At 42.5% G+C, this 27402-nt stretch overlaps 1 protein-coding gene across 2 annotated transcripts in view; it reads left to right on the top strand.

The window, feature by feature from the left end:
- The window catches only part of LOC138523462 (sodium/potassium-transporting ATPase subunit alpha-2), a 504124-nt gene that overhangs the window by 114745 nt on the left and 361977 nt on the right, over positions 1 to 27402 (top strand). For both annotated transcript variants that reach the window (XM_069635440.1, XM_069635438.1), the window contains exon 3: positions 27166 to 27225. In XM_069635440.1, the coding sequence (XP_069491541.1) occupies positions 27166 to 27225 (60 nt within the window). The remainder of the gene's footprint in view (positions 1 to 27165; positions 27226 to 27402) is intronic.

The following is a 27402-nucleotide window of genomic DNA, read 5'->3' as shown; positions in this document are numbered from 1 at the left end:
TTTTCTCCATTCCTCATACACCTACAATCTAAGTAGCATCTTGGCCAGAAGTGCTGGGCCTTCAGAACGCTCCATATTTCCTAGCAGATCAGCCTCTAAGTCTTCATATACACATCAACTTAAAATCTACTCTGCACTCTTGAGCTGATCTCCTGGTCTAAACATCCAGTGCAAATCCTGAAATACCAGTTTTGATCTTCCTGTCCAAGCATCTGCTTGAGTACCCTAACTCGTGGATTTCATGGCAACTCCCGAATTCAGACCTAGCCCTGATATTGTCTATCCAAGTCAGATCACATCTACTAATGCCAATATTATAGAATAGATGTATATAAACAAATAACCATATAAGACACTTATGGCTTCCTTGGGCATGGGGGGCAGTCAAGAAATTCGCATTCCTCTCCCCAACGTCTTCACTGTGGCTGCCTTTCTTCAAATCCTTCTTCAAGTCAAGCATCACCCCCCTTTCCAGAGTGGGACAAATTTGCAAGTTTCCTGCAATGCCCTTGACCCTTAATGTATTCAAGGACACCACCACCTTCATCTGAGTGGCGGTCAATCAGGTAGTATCATTTCCCCAACAATGATGTTTGCGAAAAACAGGTACAAGGGATTGCATTCCCTCTGCTAAGCCTCTGAGGTTCCTTGTGGGGTTATGCCATTGAATGACAAGCACTGCATCCTGTGCCCTGGTCTCAGCAGTATGCCCTGGTGGTATTGAGAGGTATGCAAATATCGAAACACCAACGCAATAGTGTATTTAAGATTAGTTTTATTGTTAGTGTACCTATAAAGGCGGTTACACGAGGCACATGTTTTGTGTGTTGGCACTTTCCCAGGTCATGGCAATACATAGCACTCACATCTTACTTATGGCTTGGTTGGTTATGATGAACTGGGTCATACGAGTTTCAGTTTTCATGTAACAAGGATTTATTTATTTATTACTTATACCGCGGAACTCGCCAATCGGCCTCAGTGCGCACAATCAGCCTCAGTGATTGTATTGTCTTCTGTGCATTAAGCATTGAGCTAACAGTCTTGAATTGCATATAAGACCTGGATAATGTTATTGTATTAAGGGAGCGTTAGGGTTAATTGTTGCCTAACTGCTCTTTCAGCAGCTGATAGACTGTGTGTTCAAGGTTATACATGCTGGTGTAGCACTCTCTCATGAAGCCCTTTCGTGCATTACTGCGGTTGGACCACCCACATATCAATTGGACAGTATTTTGCACCTTGGCCCTCTCTCACTCAAAGACAACACACATCACTGGGCGCAATCTGTCTTCTTACTACGTTTGTAAGGAGCTCACTAGCACACTACCAGTACATAACCCAGCAGAATGAAATCACAAATATCCTGTCTACATTCTCCTCCCCATTTACATCACCCACAAACCTACAGCAGGAAAAGAATATACCAGTGACTGTACCGAACCACCAAAATGTAGGGAAAAAAAATAGTTTCCCCCCTGTCTGCACGCAAAGTAAGATCACTTATAATGACTCCATTTAATTTCTGCCCTTGCAATATGCATATTTATAGGGCGCCAATGCCCACTAGTGTCCAAAAGAAACAATCTTAGCCTATTCAAGCCAAATATCAGTAATGATCCAAAACCTCAGACCATTTTTCAGACTTTCAATCTGCAAAACCAACTAAAAATATTAAAAACATGCCTGACATTTCTGGGGCTTAGGAATTATAAATGTGAGCTCCATAAACAAACATGTGTCGTGGCAAGGAACTGGGCCTACATGCTATTACAGAAACATGTGTCACAGATGGCACAAACATACTCCAAGTCTCACTGATAGTTCAAGGGTTTTTATTTGTTTTTCAATGGGCCCTATACATACCCCCTCTCTTGTCTTATAAATCACCACCATCCTAACTCAGGCATCCAATGCCGCTGGGTTAGTAAAGACCGATTAGTAACCCCTACTCTCTAAATTCTGCCTTAACCTGGTGGTGAGGGCCTAAAGGCAGAACGCCTTTTGCTTTTCTTACTGTTAAGCACTCTCTCTCTCTCTCTCTCTCTCTCTCTCCCACTACTATCCTCCTCCAATTCTGCCCATGTTTATTCTCTTCCTTCTCCTACCCTGTCCGCCTGATGCTCTCCCGCACCTCCTATGCATCGCCTCCACCCTTAGATGTTACTATTCTTCTTTGATACTACTACCCCCACACTACTACTCCCTCCTACGCACTACCACTCCCTCCCACTCACTACACCCTCATCCACACTACTACTCCCTGCTCCAGACCACTACTCCAGTCTCCACACTACAATGACCTCCTCCACTACTACCCCCTCCATCACTCTACTACTCCATCCTACTCTCTCCTCCACCCTAATACTCTCTCCTCACACTACTACACCCTTCTCTACTCTATAACTACCCCTTCCCTATCTTCCACTCACGCCCTCACTCACACACACGTTCTACAGTCACACCCTCCACTTCCTTACCCTACCACACTCATTACAATAGAACGTCTCCTCACACCGCAGCACCACGTGCCCTCACTGGCCAACACCTCACCTGATTTCTAAATCACATCCAGCGACCTTCCTCCTGAAGGTCTCTTGGTCTACCACCTCCACTGACCCCGCCCGAGCAACCAACCCACAAGTTCTTTCTTCCTGTTGCACTCCTTATACTCTCCTTTCTGTTCCCTTTGGGTCTCTTGGCCTGTCTAATCTGATGCTGCTTTCTCCTCCAGCTTGATGTTACAAACAGAAATTTTGATAAATAGTGGTTAAGCACCCCACTTTTGTCCACACGGGTCCGGCGTAACTCGACAATGGTGGGCCATAGTTTCCTAATTCCCACTTCGTGTTGGGGGACCTCTGAAAAACATCCCCCATATTGGTACGCCTCTGTTTTGTGTCTGTGCCCCTTTGCCCTTACCTTGGTGGTTTAAGGTTATATCTGGAGTACTGGATGAGCTGCCGCTGGTGCTTTGGTTCAGATCCCTGGTCTCTCCATGGTTGTGGTGCTTCCAAGCAGGTCTCTCTCTTGTCAGGTGCTATCCAGTGCAGTAGGCTCCGCTTGTATGAGGCTCTGGTGTGTTGCTGGAGCCTCTCTTTGTTCATTGGTGGTCTGGTTTTCCATTAAGTTTCTGCAAGAAATAAACAAATCCTGGCAATCATGTTGATTATGAAAGATGGAGTGTGAGATGTTTGTATTCCATACTGGCAGCCGGCGGGGAGGGGGCGCAGGAACTAGGACCCTCCAAACTGCCACCATCCTTCTCTGGTGGAAAGACAGGCTCTGGATTTCTCCCTGTTAGGCCTCCCACTTCCGACTAAGAGGGGTTCCCAAACCATCTTGGCAGCCCATCGTATTGGCATACATGGATTACCAACAAATACACCATTCTGATAGATATACTACTCCCAATTCAAAATCCTTAGTAAAATAGATAAAGCAATGAAGGAGGCAGTAACTAAAGCTCTTTAAAAGCCATCATGGCAGCAACCTGTGAACTAGACGCTAACTCAAATATTACTAGCTCACTGGTGTTCAGCCCTCACGAGTACAGCAATACTATTCATGCACAAAAAATAGTATTGAAAAAAATACAATTAATTTCAAACCCTCCCAAAGAAAACCCTTTCAACGTTTTAAGTTTATTACGAATCCTCATCGGACATAGTTGGCCACACAGGTTTTCTTGGACTGTTACGACTATTATGACAACTCCTCAGTGTACATCTCACAATTCTGCTCTGATCACTTAATATTCTCTGGCACAATACCTCTGACTCTAAAGCATGAAGTGAAGGCTGCTACCCTTCTAACAATGTCAACAAAGAATAATTGAGGATTCATTTCGAAACCTTAGCCTTGTAGGGACACTGTCAGGATTCCATCGAGGAACAGTTCGTTTACATGTAAGAGGACAAAGCTTAAGGCAGCCACAATCACATCAAAACCAACCACAACGGAACCTGCTCCTCACGTTCAGTTTACACCACGCTCCTCGTTACGTTCAGTGTCCCGTGGTATACGTGTTCGCTTATACAAGAAAGCAGTGTGTGAACATAGAGCTCTGTTACATGGTGGCTGGAAATTGCCATGGAAACGTTGGCGTCCCTTACACAGGTGTGGTTTTCCGTGCCCCGTGCGAAAAAGCATCGGACTAAGTGGTCAGGTGACATTACAGACTTAAGCCCCGCCCGCTCATTCATCGGTGCTTCTGAATCACGTACAGTTAGCCCGATTCAGCGTTCCTGTGAATACTTTTGGATACTGTTGCTGACCTTGTTTCTGCTTTTTGGACCTTGACCCTCATTACGAGTTCGGCGGTAGCCATGACACTATTGGCGGCATGGCTGCCGCCGAAATCGCGTCCGGGTCCTCAGAATGAGGAATAACCGGTCCATTCTGAGTTCGGAAAGCCCGGTAATTCCTCCCTACAAGGACCCGGACCCGGTCCTTCCCCATTCCCATTTCAGCCCCCATAGGGCTGAATGGGAATGGGAGAGGGAGCAAGCAACGGGCCATTACGAGTTGGCCCGTTGTTTGCTCCCTCTTCCCCTCGCGGGACCCGGTAAGCACACCTGGTTTGACCAGGCGTTGCTTCCTGGTCCCGCGAGGGGACCTCGTAATGAGGCGGTATGGGGTAAATGGCGCTGGCACCTTTTACGGCGCCGTTTACCCCGTACGGCCAGGGTCGTAATGAGGCCCCTTGTCTCTTCTTGTTCCCTGGTCTGCTCAGGTGTTTCTGTACCGATCCTGCTTTGCTTCCTGGATTGCCTTTCCTCCCCGACTTTGTACCTTTTTGCCGGATTTCCTAATGACTCGGATTGCCTCACAGACTTCTTTGTTTTTGCTTTGTACTTTGCCGCATGATTCAACACCGACTGGACTGCTACACAGAGTGCTTTGTTTTTTCTTTTGCTACGTCCTTGATCCTGCCCGCAAGTACATTGACTTTCTCTCTTGCCAACCTGTGTGCATACAGTTCATGGACTAGAAATGTCCACAAGTGTACTCAGACATTGCTAGGTGTCCTCGTGCCGTCGGGAAAGGATTTCCAATTGGATTCTGCTTCCCATCACGTTTCAAGTAGGCTCCTTCATGCCTTCAGGACAAACAACCTACAGAGCTATTTCTGAAACAGAGGAGATGGTCCCTCGCTCTTGAACTGTTAAGGAGTACAACACAGTAAGCCATTCTGTAATCTTGAGCATTTTTCCATAGTCCCGCCTCTATCCTACACTTATACCGTCTTGGTATTTCATTACAGAACTCCCTAACCTGTTGGTACTGTACACCGTGCCTACTGATACGCTGTCCTTGCAGTCATCATCTGCTGTGTACTGGCACATGTTAGCTTTCACCCTATTGGTTGATAGTATTACTCTGTTGATTACCAGTCGTTCAAGTGACACTTTTTCTTGTATTTCTTTGCAGCCATCAGCGTCTCATGTTGTATCGACCTTTCCATTAATTGACACCTCTGAATTATATTCTGACATCCAGAGGGGTACATTAGTAGGAATAACTGTTCTCGTAAACTATAAATTCAACTACTCGACATCTGTTGCCTTGAAGGATAGTTCTGACACACACAGGCCAATTCCTTGACTGTACCCGCTTTCCCTACAAAAGAGATTGAAACATCTCTTGAGCAAAATGTAACCATAAATGGTTCATCAAAGTATTGGCCATCATGGAAAGGGATGGCAGGAAACTCAAAGGAAAATTGAGAGCATTGAATTCCTCCTTAGTTGCATAAGCATGCAAAGTCAACCTGAGATGGTACCAAAGGAAAATAAACGAAAAGATAACACAAATTTCACCATTTGCGCATCAGTCTCCAATACAGCTAGAAAACAGTTTCATTACACCTAATTGTGTACTAGAATCAAATGATACCAAAAGTTAGCTGACACAATAGGGGCATTCTTTAGTGGTAAAAGTAAAGCTAATAATCAACTATACTGCCCCACTACTAAAAGAATCACACAGCTGTTCCACGATAGAGAGTCTGGATTCTCCTCAAATTTAAACACAGCATGGACGCTCTAAGGAATATAATAGAGGAATGTCTCACCTCCAATGAATCAAACCAACAGGCTATCCTCATACTCAGAGCAGTCAACGGCATGCAAACTCCGGATCACATCACCGTCTTAGGGCATGTAAAGCTATCAAATGGGACCAGAGATGCTTCCTTAACTGGAAAGGATAATGTCTACACAGACATACTAATGAAGTCATATTGGTCACAGTCATCTGCCATTCACTGTGCTGTCCACAAGGATCCATATTATCACCCTGGCTCTTTTACCCCTACATAAACCAGCTTACATGCAAATGTCTCAAACACAGTCAAGATTTAAGCCATAACATATACATTCTATTTAAACTTCTGAAGAAACACTGCAATTGCAACATAAAGTGTGGGTGGCAAACAATAATCTGTAGGGCTGGGAGGATAGCTCAGATACAACACATTTTTCTTGGGAGCAAGACAAAGAAGAGCAACAAAGGTTCAAATCCCGGTCTTGCACTTAGAGACTGGTCTATGGTATTAAGTGTGTAAAAACGATGAATTAATTTACCAGCGACAAGAATGAAACATTCATGTTCAAAAATCCTTAGCCACCGTCCTGGTGTTTACTTAGCCACAAGGTTTCATATTTGACACCCAAACATCATGTATACCTCCAATTATCATCTTAACTCCTAATGCTCACTTCCATCTTCACTTCCTGAAATCTATCTGCTCCTTGTTGACCATGACCCGTAAAATAAAACTGGTGCAAGCACTGCACTCATCATAGCCAAGCTTGACTACTGTGTCAGTGTCATAATCCAAAATGTTGAGGCCCCCTGCAAGATGCCACAGTGAGCCCCAAAATGTGTGTTTTACAAAATATATCTAGACGACACAGCATGGTGTCTTAGTGATACTTTGCACATTTTAAATACCATTGACATTTAATTGTAAGCCTGCATTTGTAACGTTCATTTCACGAACATACATTAAACAATACAAAACATAATGCCACTGTAACTCTCGTTCGTGAAGTTTTGTCAGAACTATGTGTAGACATTGCTATTTTATATCACGTTCATGATGCTTAGCACACAATACATGCCAGCATTCATACTGTAACAGGCCCTTAAGGGATGCTAACATTGTCAGTGTCCTACTGTAAATCACTTTCATGACGTTGCCTGCACAATATTTACCCAAAGTGCCATTGTAAATTACTTTTGTGTAGCTGCACCAATATATGCCAGCATCCCAACTATATATCACTTTCATGATGCCACACTCTCAAGATGTGCCATCATTCAGGCTGTAAATGACTTGGACATCATGTCTGAGTACATGCAAGTTTTGCAGTGTCCTGTAAGTCACTTTCCTGAAGCGTTGCCCACAATATATGCCAGAATGCCCTCTTAAAATTGTTTTATGATGTCACACACAAAATGTATGCTTGCATTGCCACTGGAAATAACATTCGTTATACAGGTCCTGCATCTCTGCCAAACAAACATTTGCATGCAGCCAGACACACACTCACTGACAAAGACATTTACAGACCAGAACTCTCACACACATGCCCACAAACACTTTATATTTCTTTAAACGTACCTCTAGCAGCCTACAACGTGAGCCTTTTCTGGATCTAGCTGGTATACAAGCAGCACTCCAGAAGAAATAGTGTGGCCTGCAAGCAGGCAGGCTCTCAGGAGTGGTTGACCAGCAACCAGTAGACTCAGGCTCACTCAGTTTATACTTCCTACCACACTCATTAAGCATAGATGAATTACCCCAGGGGAGAGATGTGTGGGGTGATCAACCCACAACTTGCCTCTCCTAGCTCTGCTACTGGGAATACCCGCCAAATCACAGAGGTGTAGGAGCCTCTGCACTACATGAGATGCAGGGGCTGGCCCTGACTCTAATGGTCTTAACCTTGGCTTACCAAAAAACAAATCTGTGAGATACATGTGCATAAGAAAGATACATGGTGATCCTTGGCCTGAAACCACATGACCACATCACATCAGCATTTAACACACCACAATGGCGTCCTATTAGAGACAGAAGCAACCTCAAGATACTCTGTGTGATGCACAAGGCCCATTGAAATAATTTCGCCAAATATCTGTCAGTCTGCTACGAAAAATCTATGCTCATCAACCTGGCTACAACTATAAGAAACACACACCAAGACAAGAAACATTGTAAACAATCTCTTCACTTTTGAGAGCCCCTTTCCCTGGGCACAGGCCCCATCAACACCAATAAAATTCCCACCACCGTGCCTTGTGCACCCTAAAACAGCAGCATCACACAATACACCTATAGTCTATATTAACAACTACGCATCTGACTGGCTGCTCAAAATGCTGTTGTATCTTGCCAATTATGTGTAGTGGAATGCTACAAGGCGTCCATTCTAGAATGGACTGCTCATGGCAGAGAAGAGTTGGCAGAAGAAGGAGGAGGATGCAGATGCATACAATTAACATGGAACAATAAACATGAACTTGTAATCTATACATGGCTCCTAGTACTTATCGGCGACAAGCAACAATAAAAATATAATAATTTGGCATATAGGGTGAAGAAACATGCAACCACTAACAGATCACCTTTGGAATTGATGAGGGGCAGGAGCTCGAGGGGTGCTCAGTGCCGGGGACGGTTGGAGGAAAAGCTCAGGATAGTTGAGAAGCCAGTTGATATGAAAGTAGTGAACAAAACTGTGTTAAAAAAAGGAGGCGGTGAAGGAGCAGCATGATAGGAGGAAGTGAGAGGGTTAGGTTGGTGGGCGTGGGTGATATGGTCTGTGTAAGACTACCACATCTCATGCATAAAGGTGATCCTAGGTATGGGTCACCCATAAGAGCAGAAAGAGTGACCAGGACCACAGTGCATGATGCATGATGGTAGGGCTGCAAAGTCTGCTGAATTGTCTGTTTAATGTAAATGGGAGGGATGTGTTGTATCTTTCCAATAATGTATAGTGGAATGCTATAAGGCTTCCATTCTAGAGAACACAATAATTGTTCTATGTGCGATCAAACATTAAGGATGATTGCGTCTCATAGCCTCTTGGAAGACTACTTACTGTACAGTGGGATCACTAACTTGTCAATGAAAATTCCCCCATGTTGATACTGCCTTTCCTCCACCCCCACTTACCTCCAGCTTCACCATAGTTCCTCTAATAATGTTCATGTTGTTATCAATTGGTTCTCAGAGGATTCCACACAATGGGCATACAGCTTTTGCCAATTACATGAAAATGAATGTTTTCCTCTTCTTCTATCTCTTCTTCTACTCTTACTCTTCGCAATTTATTTCTTTTGTGCATTCCACCAACTTATTTCCAAATTTGGCCTTGGCTTCAGTAATTATCCCACAAATGTCCTTGATCGCCTAGCACTTTCAGAAAAGGTGATTTGTGCCCTGGGGGCACCTCAACTGCAGCAGAGTCACTTATCATGACATGCATCCTATTAAATCTTGCTGAAAGATCAGCTTGTCTTCTCTGCCTTTTCACCAGCTCACAACAGACAAACTAGCACAGGACCCTCCAAATACTAGATCAATTGGATTCTTTCAACCTGCCAGGCAACATGGGCTGTGACCCAAAGACCCAGTGGAACCTCAAAGACTAACTAGCAATTCCTAAAACTCAATCCTTGGGACTTTTACTATAAATAATCATCAAGAACCTGAACCCACAGACTGACCAAAGCACCAAACATGCAAGCAAGGATGAAATAGTGACAGGCCTCATTTGGGTCAGCTTCACCAACACATGCAAATACGCTGGTGCACAATGCTAAAATCATGATCACACCTGGTTGGGTCTGTCCCCACTTCACTCCCTATCAGACATAGGACATTGAATTCACCTCACCTCTATGGTTATCATAAAGTGGAACCCTACACAGCAAGAACATCTCATGGTGATGGATACCAATGTGACAGGACCTTCACTTGGACTGGAAATGCACCTGTTCAATCTAGCCTTATATTCCAATAACAGAACTCTCCAAGAGCCTCCCGAAATACTACCAGATCACCAGACATTCCTTTGAATGCAAGAGAAACCTCTACTATATACAGGGACCCCAACAGACATGGATGGATTATTCTTGCTAGCACCGCCTCTACCTCATTAAGGAGGATGGATCTGCTCAGAACCCATTGCACTTCCTGCAACATCTTTAGTCATATTACATAACCCTTCCTAAAACCTGCAGACAAGCCTCTTTCATGGTGCCCCAGGTCTGGCAGCAAAAATACCTCTGGCATTTCCTTCTAGATAAAACATATACCAAAATGTAATAGCCACACATTATATCAAATCTTACCTGTGCTCATGCCTCAAGTACTTCTAGCTTGCACTCATTATTATACTGCAGGTTGCACATCTGCCTCTCCCTCTGTCCTAATAACCAACTGCTAAGAAAGCTAAGAAAAGAGCAGAGAGCATACTGAGATGGCAAAAAATGGTGAAGAGGGTATGTGAAGGAAATACGCAGAATATTTGGTCCCTGCTGGCTGAGGCACATTGCTCGCAAAAAGAGACATTGATTAATCCCATTGAAGCCAGAGCCTGGGAAAATTTTCTGGAAAATCGGAATACAACGGATAACTTATTAACAGTTTTGGATTGTCCTCCGGTGGTGGCTCTGTTCGATATTTCATACGAAGCTATCTTAAATAAAATTAAAGAGATAAAATCGTCTCGTGCACCGGGACCTAATGGATTATCCAACATTGTTATTAAATCACATCCCGTGTTTTGGGCCAGTTTACTGAGAATATTATTTGAGAAAATCATAAAATCTGGAAACATACCTCGTTCCTGGCAAACGGCAATATTGATCCCAGTTTTTAAAAAAGGGATTAGATCTGACCCGAGTAACTATAGGCTACTATCAATGCTTGATTCGACTGGAAAAATCTTTGCATCTTTACTATTAAAAGAACTGCAAGCATGGGCTGAGGGATCTGGCGTTTTGTCTAAATTCCAGAGTGGTTTTAGACAGGGGTACTCTACTTCCCACAATATTATGGTCATGGACCTATTGCGAGCCAGAGCGCTAAGAGCAGGGGCTCCTCCGTTATATGCCCTATATATAGACTTTTCGGCGGCTTTTGATTCAATTCCCCGTAGTCGGTTGTGGTGGAAATTAGAACTAATGGGTTGTCCGAAAGGTCTTATATATTACTTAAGACTATTGCATCATAATAACTCAGTGAAACTGAGATTAGACCAAGTGGGTAATACCACGGCTAATATCCTACAAAACAGGGGTGTGAAGCAAGGTTGTGTCACAGCCCCTTTAATCTACAACTTATATGTGTATGATATTCCCGAGGTAATAGCTGCTGTAAACAACTGTACCCCCAAAGTCGGTGATGCTCGCTGCTCTGTCTTAGCATATGCCGATGATTTGGCGATCTTCGACTATACTATTAGTGGAATACGCCGATCTGCAACAGGGCTATGGGAATATGCAGAGGTTAATGGCCTTAGTATTAACTTGGGTTAAACCAAAATCATGAGATATACAAAAAAGAGAGTATCCCGTGTTTCACTTCAGGTAGGCTTATTGAACATCAGTTATGTCTCCCAATATCGATATCTTGGTATAGATTTTGAAGCGACGGGTGACTATGGGGCCTGTAAACAACTGCGTACAACTAGAGCAGCACAAATGACTGCCTTGTTCCACAGGTTTATGGTGAAGCAGTGTGGTTATACGCTGTGGGGCATTCGGCAGCTATACATACAGGCATTTTCCCTGGCCATTACATATGGACTAGAAGCTCTACTAGATATAGATTTAGGCTGGCTACAGGTAATTGAGGGAAAATTCTGGCGTAGTATTCTTGGGTTACCGCCTTGTATACCAATGGCCATAATAAGATTAGAATTGGGCCTGATCTCTCTCAAGGCGCTAGTATTGAAGAAGCGCGCTGTATTATATCTAAAAATGACTCGTGACACTAGGAATGGCCTACTATCGGCTGTCTATCAAGGACTGGCTAGGGAGAATCTGGGCATGTCAACCATTGAGCAGATGACTAAATTATATTCAGATATCGGGTGGCAAGAAAGGGAGGGGGAGTACTCGGATAAAGTACAAAGGGCTCTTTGTAAACGCATAGACCTATGGGATTGGATTGAGAATTTCGAACACCTGAGGAGATTGCATAGTTATAGGTTTGTACAATATAGACTTTATGACTTTAAGAAACCTCAGAAATATCTGAACATTTGTCCATCACCCAGACTAAGACGGTTTATTTTGCTACTTAGACTGGAACAACTTCCCACAAGGATGGTCACAGGAAGACAAATTAAGTTGGCTGCCAATTTGCGAACATGCCGATTATGTAAAGCTCTAGATCAGCTGGAGACAGCAAAGCATCTTTTGACTGAATGCCCTGAGATGGCGAGCACTTTTATCCCTCTGCTGGATGGCTTTGTCCATTCTAGGAACTACATTAAGGACGATCTGTTCTGGAACCACTGTGTTAATACTAACAGTAAGCGCCTGCTGATCGCTCTGTATACCATCTGGCTGAGAATTGAAGGCAGACTGGACATTTTAAGTAACAGTTTTCAATTGAATAATCTAATCTGTAGATAGGATTGGCTGCATAGGTAATTATGTGTCATATATTTGCCGTTTACTGTCTTTTAAAAAATTACGATTAATGTGATTTTGATTTGTACTTTTATGCTCATAAGATATTTATATTTGTATTTTGTGTAAAGTTTATAAACTAAACTATATCACAATAAATAAATAAAAATAACCAACTGCATTTCTTATTTGCAGAATCATATGCTAGGAATACAAGATCATGCATGCCACCCTTCATTGCATATCGTACATTTCTTTATTCAGATCCTCCACTGAAGCCCTGATCTTCACTCTAGAAATGGACTCAGCAGAGGTCATAGCTTTGTAGAAGGGAGATAACGTGCCTCCCTTTTCCATATCCACATGAGAACCTTAAGCACCAGATATATGTCTCTAATTACATTACCCTACTACAAACATCCCATGTAGGCCAGCAGCATGTGCGCCAAACTTTACTCACCCATTTCCATCTCCACCCTCATCCACACACTCAAACACTGAGTCTGCACCCCGCTCCCATGCTCCTACAGCCCACAGAACCTCATCCACATCCCACTCATCACTGCTCCAAACACTCCACCTCCAAAACACTCTCAGAACCTCAAACTAATCAATGCCCACTCCCAGTACTAAATGGAGTAGATATTGCTGATGTCATCACCACACACAGCCTAGACACTGTTTTCTATCATAGAGGCCATCTCCAGACACATCCTGGCTGACAGGCATGAAAGTCGACAAAGACACAGCTGTGACCTCTCATTCAAAACACATGTGGCCAAGAAGATCCAAATAGCATTGTATCAGCTGGTACTATGCCACAAAGTAATGCTTTTAAGCCCTGCTCTGAGTAACAAACAGTTGTCAAAGCTCTGGCCATTTCCAACCTGGGTGCTGGCATTTCCCTATTTGCAGGAGTCCCAGATGACACATTGACCCATCTAAAAGCCACCCAGCTTGCTGAAGCATGATTCATTGCAGAAATAAAAAAAAGGGAATGAATCATTCCCTTCCTCAAGGACTTGCACAAGCCACCCCATCAAGCATGCACCATTTTCAGACAGCCAGCTTTACCTACAAACCCGCCAAAACCAAAACACTGCTCTATTTGTCTGTGAAACCCACGATCTCCACAGGCCAGCACACCACTAGAAGCCACAACATTGGCAGACTTCAGGCAAAGAGCTTCAAGACAACACGCCTTTTCCTGCATTTATGGTGGAAAGGTCAATCTCAGTTTGGTCGACTATGGATATTGTGTAGCATGTGTCTCGATTTGTAAAGTGCATGAGACACTGTAACCAGACTGGACTGCTGCTGCAGAGTGTTTGTGATGCCCAGGCATGCAGAGGGAAGGAAGCAAGTGAACGTGCAGAAAGGGAAATGGTGCACATGTGTGCAGAGGTTATGTTGTGGGGGAGGTTTTAATCCATGAAGGGCTGCTAACCAATGGGAAGATGGGGTGTAGGTAACCATAGGAGTGTAACCCCATTAAGAGGGCAGAAATCAGGGTGAAACTGGCTCAGTAAAGACAGTTCTAAGGAAAGATGGAAGCACTGACAGGCGGTGGGAAACTGATGGATGCATAGTGGCCCTCTCACTATCAGGACAGTGGGTGAGGAGGAAAAGTCCAAAAAAGCATTAATGGGCAGCAGTTACAAACAAACACTAGGACATTGTAAGGAAAAGATGCACAAAATTGCACACTTAGACGGAATGCTGGATAGCATAAACAAGTGGAATTAATATCAACATATAACTATTTCCTGATATGCTTCTTGTCTCTGGAACAAGTAGCCATCAGGGATAAGACAGGATCACACCATTCAACAATTAGGATGGGGTCTAGAGATCCTGCCATAATCACTCCGCTCAATACTAGTTCTCTTCCTCTGGAGATTCCCCCTGAATCGCTACCATTCTAGCTACCTTTGCAATACATGCATCCTACTTGTAAACCCCTTTATGTACCCCTGTATAGATGAATGCACTACTTTTCTGCTAGATCTGGGTTTTATAAATCCCATACATCAATACATACATACAATGAATACCCAGTATTTTGGCCCTTCTAGCGTTTTTTTTTAAATACCACAAAATTACCAATTGGTAATACATGCTTCACTGATATCTCCTCAAATACTATCAATGTATTATTGTTCAAATAAATCACCAGCCTCCATACTTTCCATTGCTGTTTGTTCACATCTACAGCTATAGCTGCAAACTGCCTGCCAAAATTGGTACCAGGGCCAAAGAAGATTCACGCCTGTTATCAACCATTTCTAGACCTGATGTAATCTTGTCACCAGTGCCAGCAGTGATGCCCAAATCAAACTTCTTTCAGCACCTCCTCAGAGGTATTCTGCCTTTCTTCTCCTTCCCACAGAAGCTCACTGATGCCCAAACTCTGGTTCTCTCTAGGATAGACTATTGTAACAGCCTCTTTCTAAATCTACCTGCCTCTTATCTCCGGCCTCCGAGACTAATACAGAACAGGACTGCGAGACTTGTCCTTGGCCTCAAGCCCTGGGATTGTATCTCTCCATTGGCTCCCAGTGGTTGCAAGGATTACATTTAAAACCCTCTGCATTGTCCACAAGGCCTTCTGGGGCCTGGGTCCAAAATAACTTCAGCTATCCCTCCGCAAATATCTCCCCTCTTGAGCTCTTCACTCCTCTACCTCTAACTCCCTCAGGGTCACTCGTTTTTCTAAGAAACGAGCTGGGGGTAGATCTCTGTCTTTGGCTGGGGCCTCCCTCTGGAACAGTCTCCCTGCTACTCTTAAACCTGAAGAAAACCATCTCCAGTTCAGGAAGCTCTTCAAGACCTTCCCCTTTGCGTCTGCTTTTGCCCCACCTCTCCCCTGCTGAACTGTTCGCGCTAGACACCATGCCCCTGGACACCCTCTGTTCCTCCAGGCCTTTGGTTCCTGCTCATCCTGCCACCCTACCGCACTGCCTCCTGGGCCTCTCCCTGCACTGGGGTCTGTATCTGTATCCATACAGCACCCCCTTCTTTTGCGCACGCACTTGTTCAGACCTACCCGTCTGCTTTTTTAATCTCAGCACTTGCCATTTGCTGGCTGCAGTACCACTTCTGTTGATTTCATTATTTATTTATTTATTTATTTATTTATTTATTTATTTACTTATTTATTTATCTGTTTCTCCTCTGCTCTGCACTTTCCACTTCTCCCCCTTCCATGCACTTGTGCGTTTCTCAATGTCACTGGGCCTATTAAGATCGTTGTTTTGTTCTCCCCTGCTACCCTCCCTTGCCTTTGTCGTGCTCTAAAACACCTGTGTATGAGCGCGATATAAATAAAATCTCATATCATATCAGTAAATATCAATATGTGTATAACAATCAATTCTACATGATAGCTATCAGTTGACTCTGGGTTTGGTTCTTGTCTAGTGCACAACACTCCATATTGAAACTGGACCATCTGGTAACATTGTTCGCAAACTCTGAGGATGTCTACCACTGATGTCATACTTTCCCCACCCCACATTAGTGTGTAAACCAACTGACCCAGTTTGGTAAATAGTGAGAACTTGATGCACTAGATGTCACCTTTCTAGAGTACCAGTATAAAGTAGTATGCAACTGGACCACTTCAGCAACATAAGTTCCCGTATGAAACTATTATTTCAGATGTATTTACAGCACAAAAAACACCAGCTGCCAGTTCCCCAGACCCATTTAGGCAACTGGGAGACATAACATGTTATAAAAAATGTCAGGAAGATTCAACTGTTAATCTAAATCCAAACGTGTATTCGTTTGAATGATTTGAAATCACATGGCCTGACAGATGAGAAAGAATGTAATGTTTACTTCAATAGGTACCCTATTTTACAAATCATATACCCATTACCTGTGATACATACTTATATTACCGCCTTGCCAGATAGATTTATTTTCTCTTCAAATCTTAGTAGGTTGTCTCATTAAATCTTTAATAGCAGCAATGCCGGGTAAACACAGAAAAACACAGCACACAATGAAAGAAATCCAAAACTTTGTTACCTTGCTCCCTTATAAGCAGGCTTTTTAAAGCTTTTCAGTACATTGATTTAAATGCAACCAGTGTAAAAGTTTATGACCTTTCCAATGATGTCTGTCTCCATAAATACCACAATCTCTTCTAGTTGGATCCAGGCAAATCTAGACGCTCAAAGTCACTTTCCCATTCTTGAAGTTATAACCAACACAGATGTACCCTTGATATAAAGAAGGCTCCAAAAAATTGTTTTCAATTTGAAAGCAAATAAACAAAAAAAATGAAGGCTCACCATTAAGGGTCATCATTCACTTGTAGTAATGCTTGTTTGTGAATATACTTTTGACAGTGCAAGCCTACCCACAGATTTGAGACTTTGAGACTTCACACAACTACCCTCACACCTTTAAATGCTCTGAATAATCAACTCCAGAGAACCAGATTTGTTTCCAGCTATTTCTTCAGTTGCCTTCATCTTTATGATCTGCTCTTAAACATTCAGCACATTAACACCTATCTTTTCCAAACAATTGAAAAACATCTGAATACATTTCCAAAAGGGTACTAATGATCAACAGGTTCCCATGCATTATAGAAGCTTATGGCCTTAAAGAAATGGTTAGAAAGAACCAACTGGACCATCCTTTATATGTAACTTCTCCATATAATATTGGTAAAGGCATTCAAATATAGCAAGTATTCCTCATAGTTTGGCACAAATGTACAGCATTCTGACCCAATTAGGGCACAGACTCCCCTGTTTGATCAATGAATAGTATGCAAAGCCATTTTATTTTAGCAGTATCATAGTACACAAAGCTACTTGCATGAGAAGTGGACCAGATAACGAGGCATGCAGAGTGACAGGTCAAAAGATTTGCTGTGGAGCAATCAGTTCAGCAACCTGAGCAGAATACACATTTGATAACTGATAAAGTTATAGAACCTAAACTGGTATGCAAACTGTGTAAACCAAATTTATCTTTCCCTGAGAATTTCTCAAAAACACATTGATTAGGGTAATTTCTGGGTTCTGAAGTGGTACATCTTTCACATCAATTCTGTGAGATAAAAGGTTTTCTGTTATGAACACATCATGCAGCTCGCTGTCACAAGAAAAGAAGCAGATTTTAGAAAAGAACCATGTGTTATAGTTACATTAGCAGTGGAGAGCAACACTTTCTCATATGTAGTTAAAATAAAGTTCGAAGTGTGCTGCATCTTTCCTTTCAAACCTAATAATAGGACAGCATGAGGCACAACTATGCTAACTGGGTGCCCCTGAACCAAAGTTTGTGTGTTTTTTTTACTAACAGTACAGTTTGTGCCACTAAATGTAGAGAAGATGATAAACCTGCTGCCACAGATTTTAATGGGGCAGTGTGATAGGTATTAGGGTGGTGCTTATCACCATGCATTTCAGTCAACACTCTTAGACAAACACCTTTATGATCGTTGCACTATAGAATGAAAGATTTCTGATAATTTAGTAGAAGTCTGGAGCCTTTGACCGTTCTTTCTTGATTTTAATAAATGCCCTGCCAGCCCTTATAGACCATTGAAGGGGTCCAGGAGTCAAATCAAGAGTAAGGTGCTGTTGGGGATTATAATCAAAGCATAATCCATTACCCATATATGGCAGTAACCAGCTAATCCAAGAAATCTTCTTGTTTACTTTCACTTTTGGAGTTCTGGTACTTGCCCAATCTTATTAATTTTAACTTTAGAGAAGTGTGTCTTTCTAACATAGACCTATAACCAAGATAATGGACTTGAATCTGACAAAACCAAAGCTTTTTAGAGTCTGCATGTCCTTTCAAGGCAAGAGCTGTCAGTGACAGAAGAGACTCTCACTTGCATGCTACCTGTGTTGGGGGTGCCAATAAAAAGGTCATCAGTATACTGAATCAAAACTGACCCCCTCCCTCAGAACACTAGTGAATCAAGAACTTGCTTAGAATGTTCTGAATCAAGAACTTGCTTAGAAACCAAAGAAAGGATATCCAGACTTTACACATAACCTTGTGGTAAACAAGTAAATTGATACTGCTATGCTGTATAAGTAAAAGCAAATAAAAATGGATTCACAGGCTGTACTGTTATAGAGAAGGCAGAATGTTGATTTACAAGTGTAAAATGTGTTACAGTCACAGGAATGTAAGACAAAACGGTTGCAGGATTAGGGGAGCGAGCAGGAATACTGAACAGAACCACTGCATTGAGAGCAGATTGATGTCGTACATATCAGTATGTTCCTTTCCCAGGTTTCTTACAGGTAAGGTGTGAGTATTGCAATGACGCTGGGTAGGCACAATAATACCTTGTTTAAGAAATGACTTCATGATAGGCTATATACCCTCTCCATCTTATTTTGAAATGGGATACACTGAAGAGGTTTAGCCGGGTACAGAATAATGCATACAGATTCTCCATTCAACATCTGTGCAGCTTCATTTGTATGTATGGACCATCATTATGGAATGGCCTAGTCAAATAAAACCGGTGAGAACAAGGGACTGCCACCCCTTGGCACCTCTTTGGAATTCTGGAGACACTCGCAGCACAGTGAAAATGTCTGGATCCCTAGTGTATTGGCACATCTAAATACATACATTCAGGGGAACAATAGTGCAATCGATTGTACACAAAAGATCCTATCCTAATAAATGCACTGCCATAGGAGCATTCAAATGAAAAGCATGATGTTCAGAGATGGGACCCAAAGTGACAGGCATTGGTCATGTTACTGAATGAGGTATTGGTTGGCCAGTACCAACTGCATTTACTGCTTCATGTGAGCAGGTAACTTGGGGAAATCCAGAGCCTCTCATAGTTGAGTGTGGCCATCCAATATCAAACAAACAAGAAAAACCTTTTCCACTAAAATCAGAATTTACAGAAGGAGCAGAATGATCATGCAGAATTAGGGGTCCTAACATATTACTGTCCCCCTGGCTGTGTTACTGTGCATGAAATGTGGCAAGCAGTGGAGGTGGTTGAATTGATTTGGAAAGGAAGACGCTGAGTAGGTCTATTTGGGCATTCGAATTCTCTGCAATAATTACACTGCTTGTTGTACAAATCTCTGTCTGTCTTGATATCCTCGATCCTACTTTTCCTAAATTGGTAGATGCTCTTCTTTCTTTTCCTCTACCTTTCCCCTGGGAGTAGGGTCCTGCTCCGTGTCCTGTTCTTGCTGGCTGAGGTTGGAGTTGCTGCATTTGGAACACCACCAGTCTAGACTTGTGTTCTCTTTCTGTCTCCCTGCCATTTCCTGAAAATGCTGCACAACTGACAACACCTCAGTCAAATTCTTTGTATCCCAGCCAATTGCCTATGCAATCAAGGACAGCCCCATTACAAATATGGAAACCCCCATTGTTGTTCAGTCATTGCCGCTTTGGGGAACTATGGTAACTACTCTGCCGGGGCTTCCCCCTCATTATGCTTGTATGCATTTATTTTAGGCATATCTGTTTTCTTGGGGCAAATCTCTATAATGATACATAGTAATCAGCCCGTAAACTGTTTTAAATGATCATTTAAATGGGGGTGCTTCCAATGGCCAGTTACGTTTTTGCTTCAATAATGTGAATGTGTTAGCAGGAATGGGGGCTCTTAAGAACTGATTCAGATCAGCACAGGTAGGATTATCTCAGTTTATAATAGCTTGCCACTCTTCTTGAAATTTAACAGGATCTTCACATATTTCATGAAATCTGTGAACAATATTAAATACATCAGTGGAGCTCCTTGGCATGTGCACAGTTATAGAAACAGAAGAAGGGAAATTTAAGTTTCTCTGTTAATATTGTCTCCAGTATGGAAGTCTTTGGAGCTGGAGCAACCAAATAAGTGCACCTGTCACAGGCGCTTCCACCACAGAACAACAGGACTGAGGAAACTCGAAGGAAAAATGTAAAGTCTTCACCAAAACAATTTATGCTGAAGTAATGGGTCCATGGCTGCACAAACTACTCAGGTCTGGAAATGGTGAACGGACAGACAAGAAACTCTTTCACACAGCAACTTTTCCGCACCTGTACACTATTCTCTTTCACATCATCTGGCAACAGCCGGTTCCGATTGTAAAATCAAGTGGCAATCGCAGGAAAGGTATTGCGGTTGACAGGTGATTTAGAATTTTGCAATGACCTTTTTTGCATTTATTCAAGAGATGTATGTGCATGAATACTGGCTTCCAAAACTAATGATAAGCCATTCTGACCATAGTGTATGAATGCAAGTGCTTTTTACCACTGGCAGCAGCAAGCAGTCTGTCCCCAGACCAGATGATGTTTTACCAGAGACAAACACAATAAACAATGCAAACAATATATATATCAAACATCAGCCTGTGTAATGAATCAGGCAGCACCGAGTCGCACTCCAGGTTGGTGCACAGGTTCCGACATTTGTAATAATCGCTAGAATCCCTCGAAAAATTCAAAGAAAATGTTTATTATTTCAATCTCATGAAATCCATAATCCCCAAGCCAAACAGTGAGGCGGTGTGATATATATATATATATATATATATATATATATATATATATATATATATATATATATGTTTCCGGAAAAGACCTCTGAATAAAACAGGCTTTTTAATCAGTTGGTCAAAGCCTCCCTGACGCATGAACTCTCCCTTCAGTGTGATCCCCATTAAGAGAAAGGGTCTTACCTCCTCTGGTGGGCCAGGGATGTCACTGAGGAACTCGTTTGTGACTTTTCTTGGACACCCTTCCGTTAATGAATCCGAGAACGAAGACACCACAATTGTCATAGAAAATAGACACAGGACTGGTATTTTGGGTCAGGTTGGTTTGATGAACCTTTAATAGCCGGACCTCCTCAAGTTACGGAAACTCCTCAAGACCTTCCTCTTTCTCCTCCTCTATCTCTCTCCCTCTCCCCTGCTAACCTCCTTTCTCCTCTCTCCTGCCTCCCTCCTTTCTCCTCTCTCCTGCCTCCCTCCTTCTTTATCCTCCCCAAGTTTTGCTGACTGGTCGCCTGGTGCACCTCCAGAGCCTCACAGGTCCCAGGCTCCCCCGCCAGTCCTATACTTGCCTCCTGGTCTCTGCACTCTGCCTCACACTCCTACACTCGGAATACGTTTCGTGTGAGGGGCAACCTCTCTGCACTTAACCTAGGCCTCTGATGGACTGGGCACACTTGTTCGCCCTAACCCTCCCTCGCACTTCCCGTCTGCGCACTTGCTCGACCCTGAATGCACTAGGCGTAGTAAGATTGTTTCTCCTGTCCTAACTTTTTCTCCCCTCCCTAGCTTTGCTTGCGCCTGAAACACCTGTGCATAGGCCCATTATTGATGATGATCTATCATCAATCAATCTGAATGTCAGCAGGCCTAGTACGGTTGTTTTTTAATTCTGTATGTCCTACCTCCTTCTCTCCACACTCCTTGTCATGCACTTGTACTATCTGACAAGTCATTAGGCCTAGTACGGCAGCTTATTGATTGTATGTTCTTTCCTTCTCCCCCCCCCCCCGGCCCCCTTTCTCTCCTTCCCTAATGCACTTGCACTAGTAGAAATGCCTCAGGCATAGTATGCTAGTTAATTTTGTTAGATCATTCAGAAACGTCAAGGCCTAAGAACGACTACTGTATTCCCTTGTTCCCTTCCCGCCTTGAAGCTCTTTGAAGCACTTCACTTGTGTATAAGCGCTTTACAAAACAATAGTTACAATTACAATTATAAGGGCAAATTATCAGTACGTAATCCCCAATAATCCCAAACTGTATTACACCTCACCTTTTTCAACTGTTTTAATTGCTTTTCAGTACATTGATTTCAATAGAGCTAGGTGAAGTTTTGATGATCTCATTGAGCAGGATGTATTTCAGTCTCCCCAATTAATAGTCTTGTATGTGGATCACGGTGGATCTAGGTACTTAAGGTCACTTTCACAGTCTTCAAGAGCTAACCAACTCAGATGCGTACCATTAATCCAATTAATACCCACATTCTTTTCTCTTTAATCATTTTGTTTGTGAAACATGAATATACTTTTGTCAGTGTAAGCACATTTCTAAATAACTTTTCTAAACCAGCAGGATACAACATTTGAGCAAATATTGCATTACTTGGCAGGTTTAATTTCTCCATTTTGACTTTAAGCATACAATTCAAAATGTAGTCTTTTCCTAAAATAAATGAAACCTAGTGCTGAATATATAGGCCTAGTGATTCTTGCATCAGCAGGCTCTTTGCACTCACATTTAAAATCACCAAGAAAAGCATGTCCCATCTCCATTCTTTTAGACGTTCATGTGCATATATCTGCATTTTTCCTCCACATTCCTATAATAACTGGCTTTGTACATTATTGTCAATATACATCTGTTTTTAATTACCCAATGTCAAAGAAATTCTTGGGTACTAATTCCCAAAAAGTGGTGCATGTAAAAAGGCACCGAGGATGCACTTCTTTTTCTCCTTTCGTCACTTTAAGAAATGTCCAGGTCAACTTATTTGCACTGGTGACTTCTGAATGTCCGGGGTGCTGTGTGCAAGCACAAAGAATGCTGTGGCCATCCCACATGAGTTGAGTTGTCCTGACAATGATATGAAAACAGGCGCTGTACACCCAAGTGGGTGCTGGGCGTTTATTTTACAGTGACACCTGCCCAAACTTGTGAATTCGTATGGAAAAGGAAACCGCATTTCGAGCCTGTTTGAGAGGCTAGAAATACAGCAGGATCAGCAACAGTTTATACTGTCAGGCACAGCACAGCTCCCTGGGCTTGTTTCAAATGCCAGTAGGGAATGTGTTTCGTTTCTGTACATTTGCAAACGTATTGTTTTTTTTAATTCAAATGTGTAGACATGCCCCCTAGTTTGTTCAATTCCAAACGGGGGTCAAAAAGGGCATCTGAAATCTGTGAGCACCTCAAGTCTTTGGCACCACACCAATGACAGATTTCATATTACTTTATACCTATTTCATCTATAAAGGTGAATATTATTTGCAGCCTTGAAGAACAGGGTTGGGGGCAAGATGGGCCCCACTGTATGCCAAGTTGGCTATGGGATGCTAGGTAGAGACAGTCACATGAGTTCCTTAACACCAGGTTTAGAATAGCAACGCATTACTATGTCCCTGTTGCATATATACAATTATTTATATTGTTAGGCACTGAAAGAGAAATTAAGGATAGTGTACACATCTTGAACTTTAATTATCTTAATTAAAATGTTGCTACTGTCTAAATAAAATGAGATATGATATTTGTAATTGAAGGTAAAGGTGGTTGATAAATTTAAACTGAACTAGTGGAAATGTAGTTCTTTGAAATAATGGCTACTCTCCACCAGAAGATGAGGTAATAAATATACCACAGAAGGTAAAACATGATGTAAAATACTGAAAAAGGAATGAGTTCTTATGCCGGTACTTTACCATAGAAGGTCAAACATGATGCAAAATACTGAAAAAGGAATGAGTTCTTATGCCGGTACTTTACCATAGAAGGTCAAACATGATGCAAAATACTGAAAAAGGTATGAGTTCTTATGCCGGCACTTTACCATAGAAGGTCAAACATGATGCAAAATACTGAAAAAGGTATGAGTTCTTATGCCGGTACTTTACCATAGAAGGTCAAACATGATGCAAAATACTGAAAAAGGTATGAGTTCTTATGCCAGTACTTTGTGTTTTGATTTATAAATCGAAATATGGAGAACTATTGAAGATTGAAATAGAGCTGCTTTCTGAGTAGTGGTTCTCTCTAATTCCACGAATCTCTCAAAATTATGAAATGTAATAGATCTCCCTGATGAAGACGTGGCGATAAAATTGAGGGGCTAGGTGTCAAAATCTGTTGGAGGACAGGAAGAAAAGGGGGTAGCAGAAAATGTGTGTGTTGGTATAATTGTGTGGGGTTTCTCATATCATTGTTGATGGAATGCTGTCATGTAGTTTTGTATATTTGTACAAACGGGTTTCATCTGAACATTTACTGTTTATTTATTGTTTTTGTGTTGATTATAATTTGTTTCATTAATGAATTGCATTGTGGGATTAATTATGGATGAATTGCTCACACATTGTTGTTTAGGGATAGTGAGGGATAGCTTTTTCATCACAACAATACAATGAATGTATTTGAATGGTGGCATGAGCTGCATGTTTAGCACATGAATATGATTAATCAGAATGTAATCCTGAATATATCCCGATATATAAATGTTTTCTGGCTTTTGATAAATTCGAAACAACCATGCAAGCCCAATGTAGCACATTTTATCTTACGAGCCAACAGTGGCCACACTCCAAGTAACACTGCTATTATGCAAAGAACACAGAATGTGAAATGCTTCCTACTTACCAACAATATGGTAAGTAGGTACTGAATTAATATAGTTTATGTGAAGCTATGATCTGTCAGGTGAACACCCAGCAGAGCCTTCATATGCTCTTCCAGGTGAAGCCTCAAATGGACAGTCAGTCTTACATGTACTGTTACCATGCACACATTGCAATTATAGCAAGATATGTGCAACCTTCTATGCCCAGGTAGACCCCCATTATGACATGTGCAGCCTCATATTTCAGGTGCAGCCACCAGACGTCCTAGACAGCTTTGCATGCCATTACGACCATCATACATACACAGAGTGCCGCCCCAAATGGCTATGTTCTGTTGCGAAACATACAATGCAGTCTCCTTGTTGGTCTTGGTCTGCCAATGAGACTGATGATCATGAGCCAAAGATTGGTAAGTGTGGTGGGGAGATCCTTGGGATTTTGCAAAGACATCAGCACATGGCTTCTCCTTTTACACCATCCTGCTCCACATCTCCTTCCCATTCCATGTGCTTCAAGTCATTCAAAATACACATTTGTTTTCTACAAATTCTCAAACAGCAGCGATCTTGGATTGAATATTATTTTCAGTTTCCATGGAAAACACAACTTGTACCATACCCGGTCCTGCCTCAATTTGCATTGTATGTGATATGACAATGTCTGCATTCTTTGTATTAGGTGAGTGTGCTGTCATAAACTGAACACATTTTGTAAAAATAACTAATTGTATCTAAGCGTTCCTGCCCTCCTTGCATCTGGATGTATGCTGTTCCTATTGTTTTATTAAGGATTTTAGCTGGGGTTGCCCTGGGTGAGGTATCGGGGAGGGGGTTATGTCATCAGAGAAAAATGTGTTCTGTGGACAAGATGTGATGATCAGCACACTCCATGCTGGCTGCACACCAGAAAAGAAAGGGACAGTGTCTGCCTAACAAGAACCTGAACTTGAGTGCTGAGTGCCCACACCTGCTGTAAAACAGCAGAGCCAGGGCCATGTGGACGATGGGCTACCCATATCACGGACACATGTGCATGACTCCAGGGGTGGACTGGGAACCAAACCAAAAGAGGCCCCGGAAATCATTTTAAAAGTGTCCCCGTATTACAGGTTTTCAGGCAGGCCTACCCGTTTCTTATGAGAAAATGTGGAAGTAAAACAGGTTGCCACACAAAAAGAGGTCCATGGTGCAGAGCCCTACCAGGAAATCTCCAGGGTTCCCTATAGACCAGTTCACCCCTGCATGTCCCCCTATGTGCAAAACTATTTAGTTACTCTGGTACTGCGGCTGCCTGGTGGCTAACCACACCCCATGCCTGAGCCACCCACCCTTCTGGCTGGTAATTACAGCAGATTAGTGGCACCAGTGCCATGCAAACTGACTGGATCCGTGACCGGGAATGACCAACAAGAGCACCCAGCCCTGTCAACTTTCAGCTCATTGTTCTACATGAGAATGGATAACCAGCACAGCAGTGTCAGCATGGCTCGTGACGTTCATGGCCTGTGCATAGTGTTCTTGCTCATTGGGTCACTTTGACTGACCCACAGAATAATAGTGGCCAAAACACTGCACCGTAATTAGGCAGAGTCTGTTATAATAAGTCTGGGGCTCAGAGATATGTGCCAGAATTCAGCTTTGGCAAGCCCACTCACATCTTTAGCACTGCACGCTCACGTGCGTGCACACAAACACGTACACACACACAGCATGTAGTGTAGTTTTGCCTGGACTGAATTCTGTGCCACTCCCACATCTACGTACGTTACAATGGACGTCAAATGTTAATGGGTCAGTTGAGTCAATGTTCTCTGTGGACTGCAGGGCTATTGTAATGTATAAACTGTATAGTCGAATTGAAGTTAGAGACAGTGACGCTTGTACCAGAACATCCCATTTACTACATCGTACCTGCGGCTGGGCAGAATCGAAGTGAAGCAGAATATTTACCACCAGTGGCAATATGTGTAAGATCAGGCTCAACTTCTCTTAGCAAGACAATGAATAGGATTGCATTGGTTTTCATGAAATGTGATCTGTGTCATGAAATGGAATACTCATGCCGACATTGCGAATGCGTTGCATGGACACGCGTGTGTGTAACTTGATCGATGGTCTCGGTTTCTACTAATCCTCCTTCTTTGACGCTGTATCTTATGACAGGAGGACCACAAGCTGTCACTCGATGAAGTGGGTAGAAAATATGAAACCGATCTTTCGAAGGTGCGTACACTGTTATGCTAACACATGGTTTTGTGATTATAAAGCAAAATGGTATTTCCTGTCTCTTTTGCAAAAAGACAGGTTGAACGGATCTTGTGCTTATATAAAACAAAAATACCGACAACCGCATATGGTGAAAGGCATTGATATATACTGAGATGCAAATGCTATGTATAT

This window comes from Ambystoma mexicanum, chromosome 1q (assembly GCF_040938575.1).
Source record: "Ambystoma mexicanum isolate Mex_15411 chromosome 1q, UKY_AmexF1_1, whole genome shotgun sequence".
Classification (NCBI taxonomy): domain Eukaryota; kingdom Metazoa; phylum Chordata; class Amphibia; order Caudata; family Ambystomatidae; genus Ambystoma; species Ambystoma mexicanum.
This window is presented reverse-complemented; position numbering and strand designations above follow the sequence as displayed.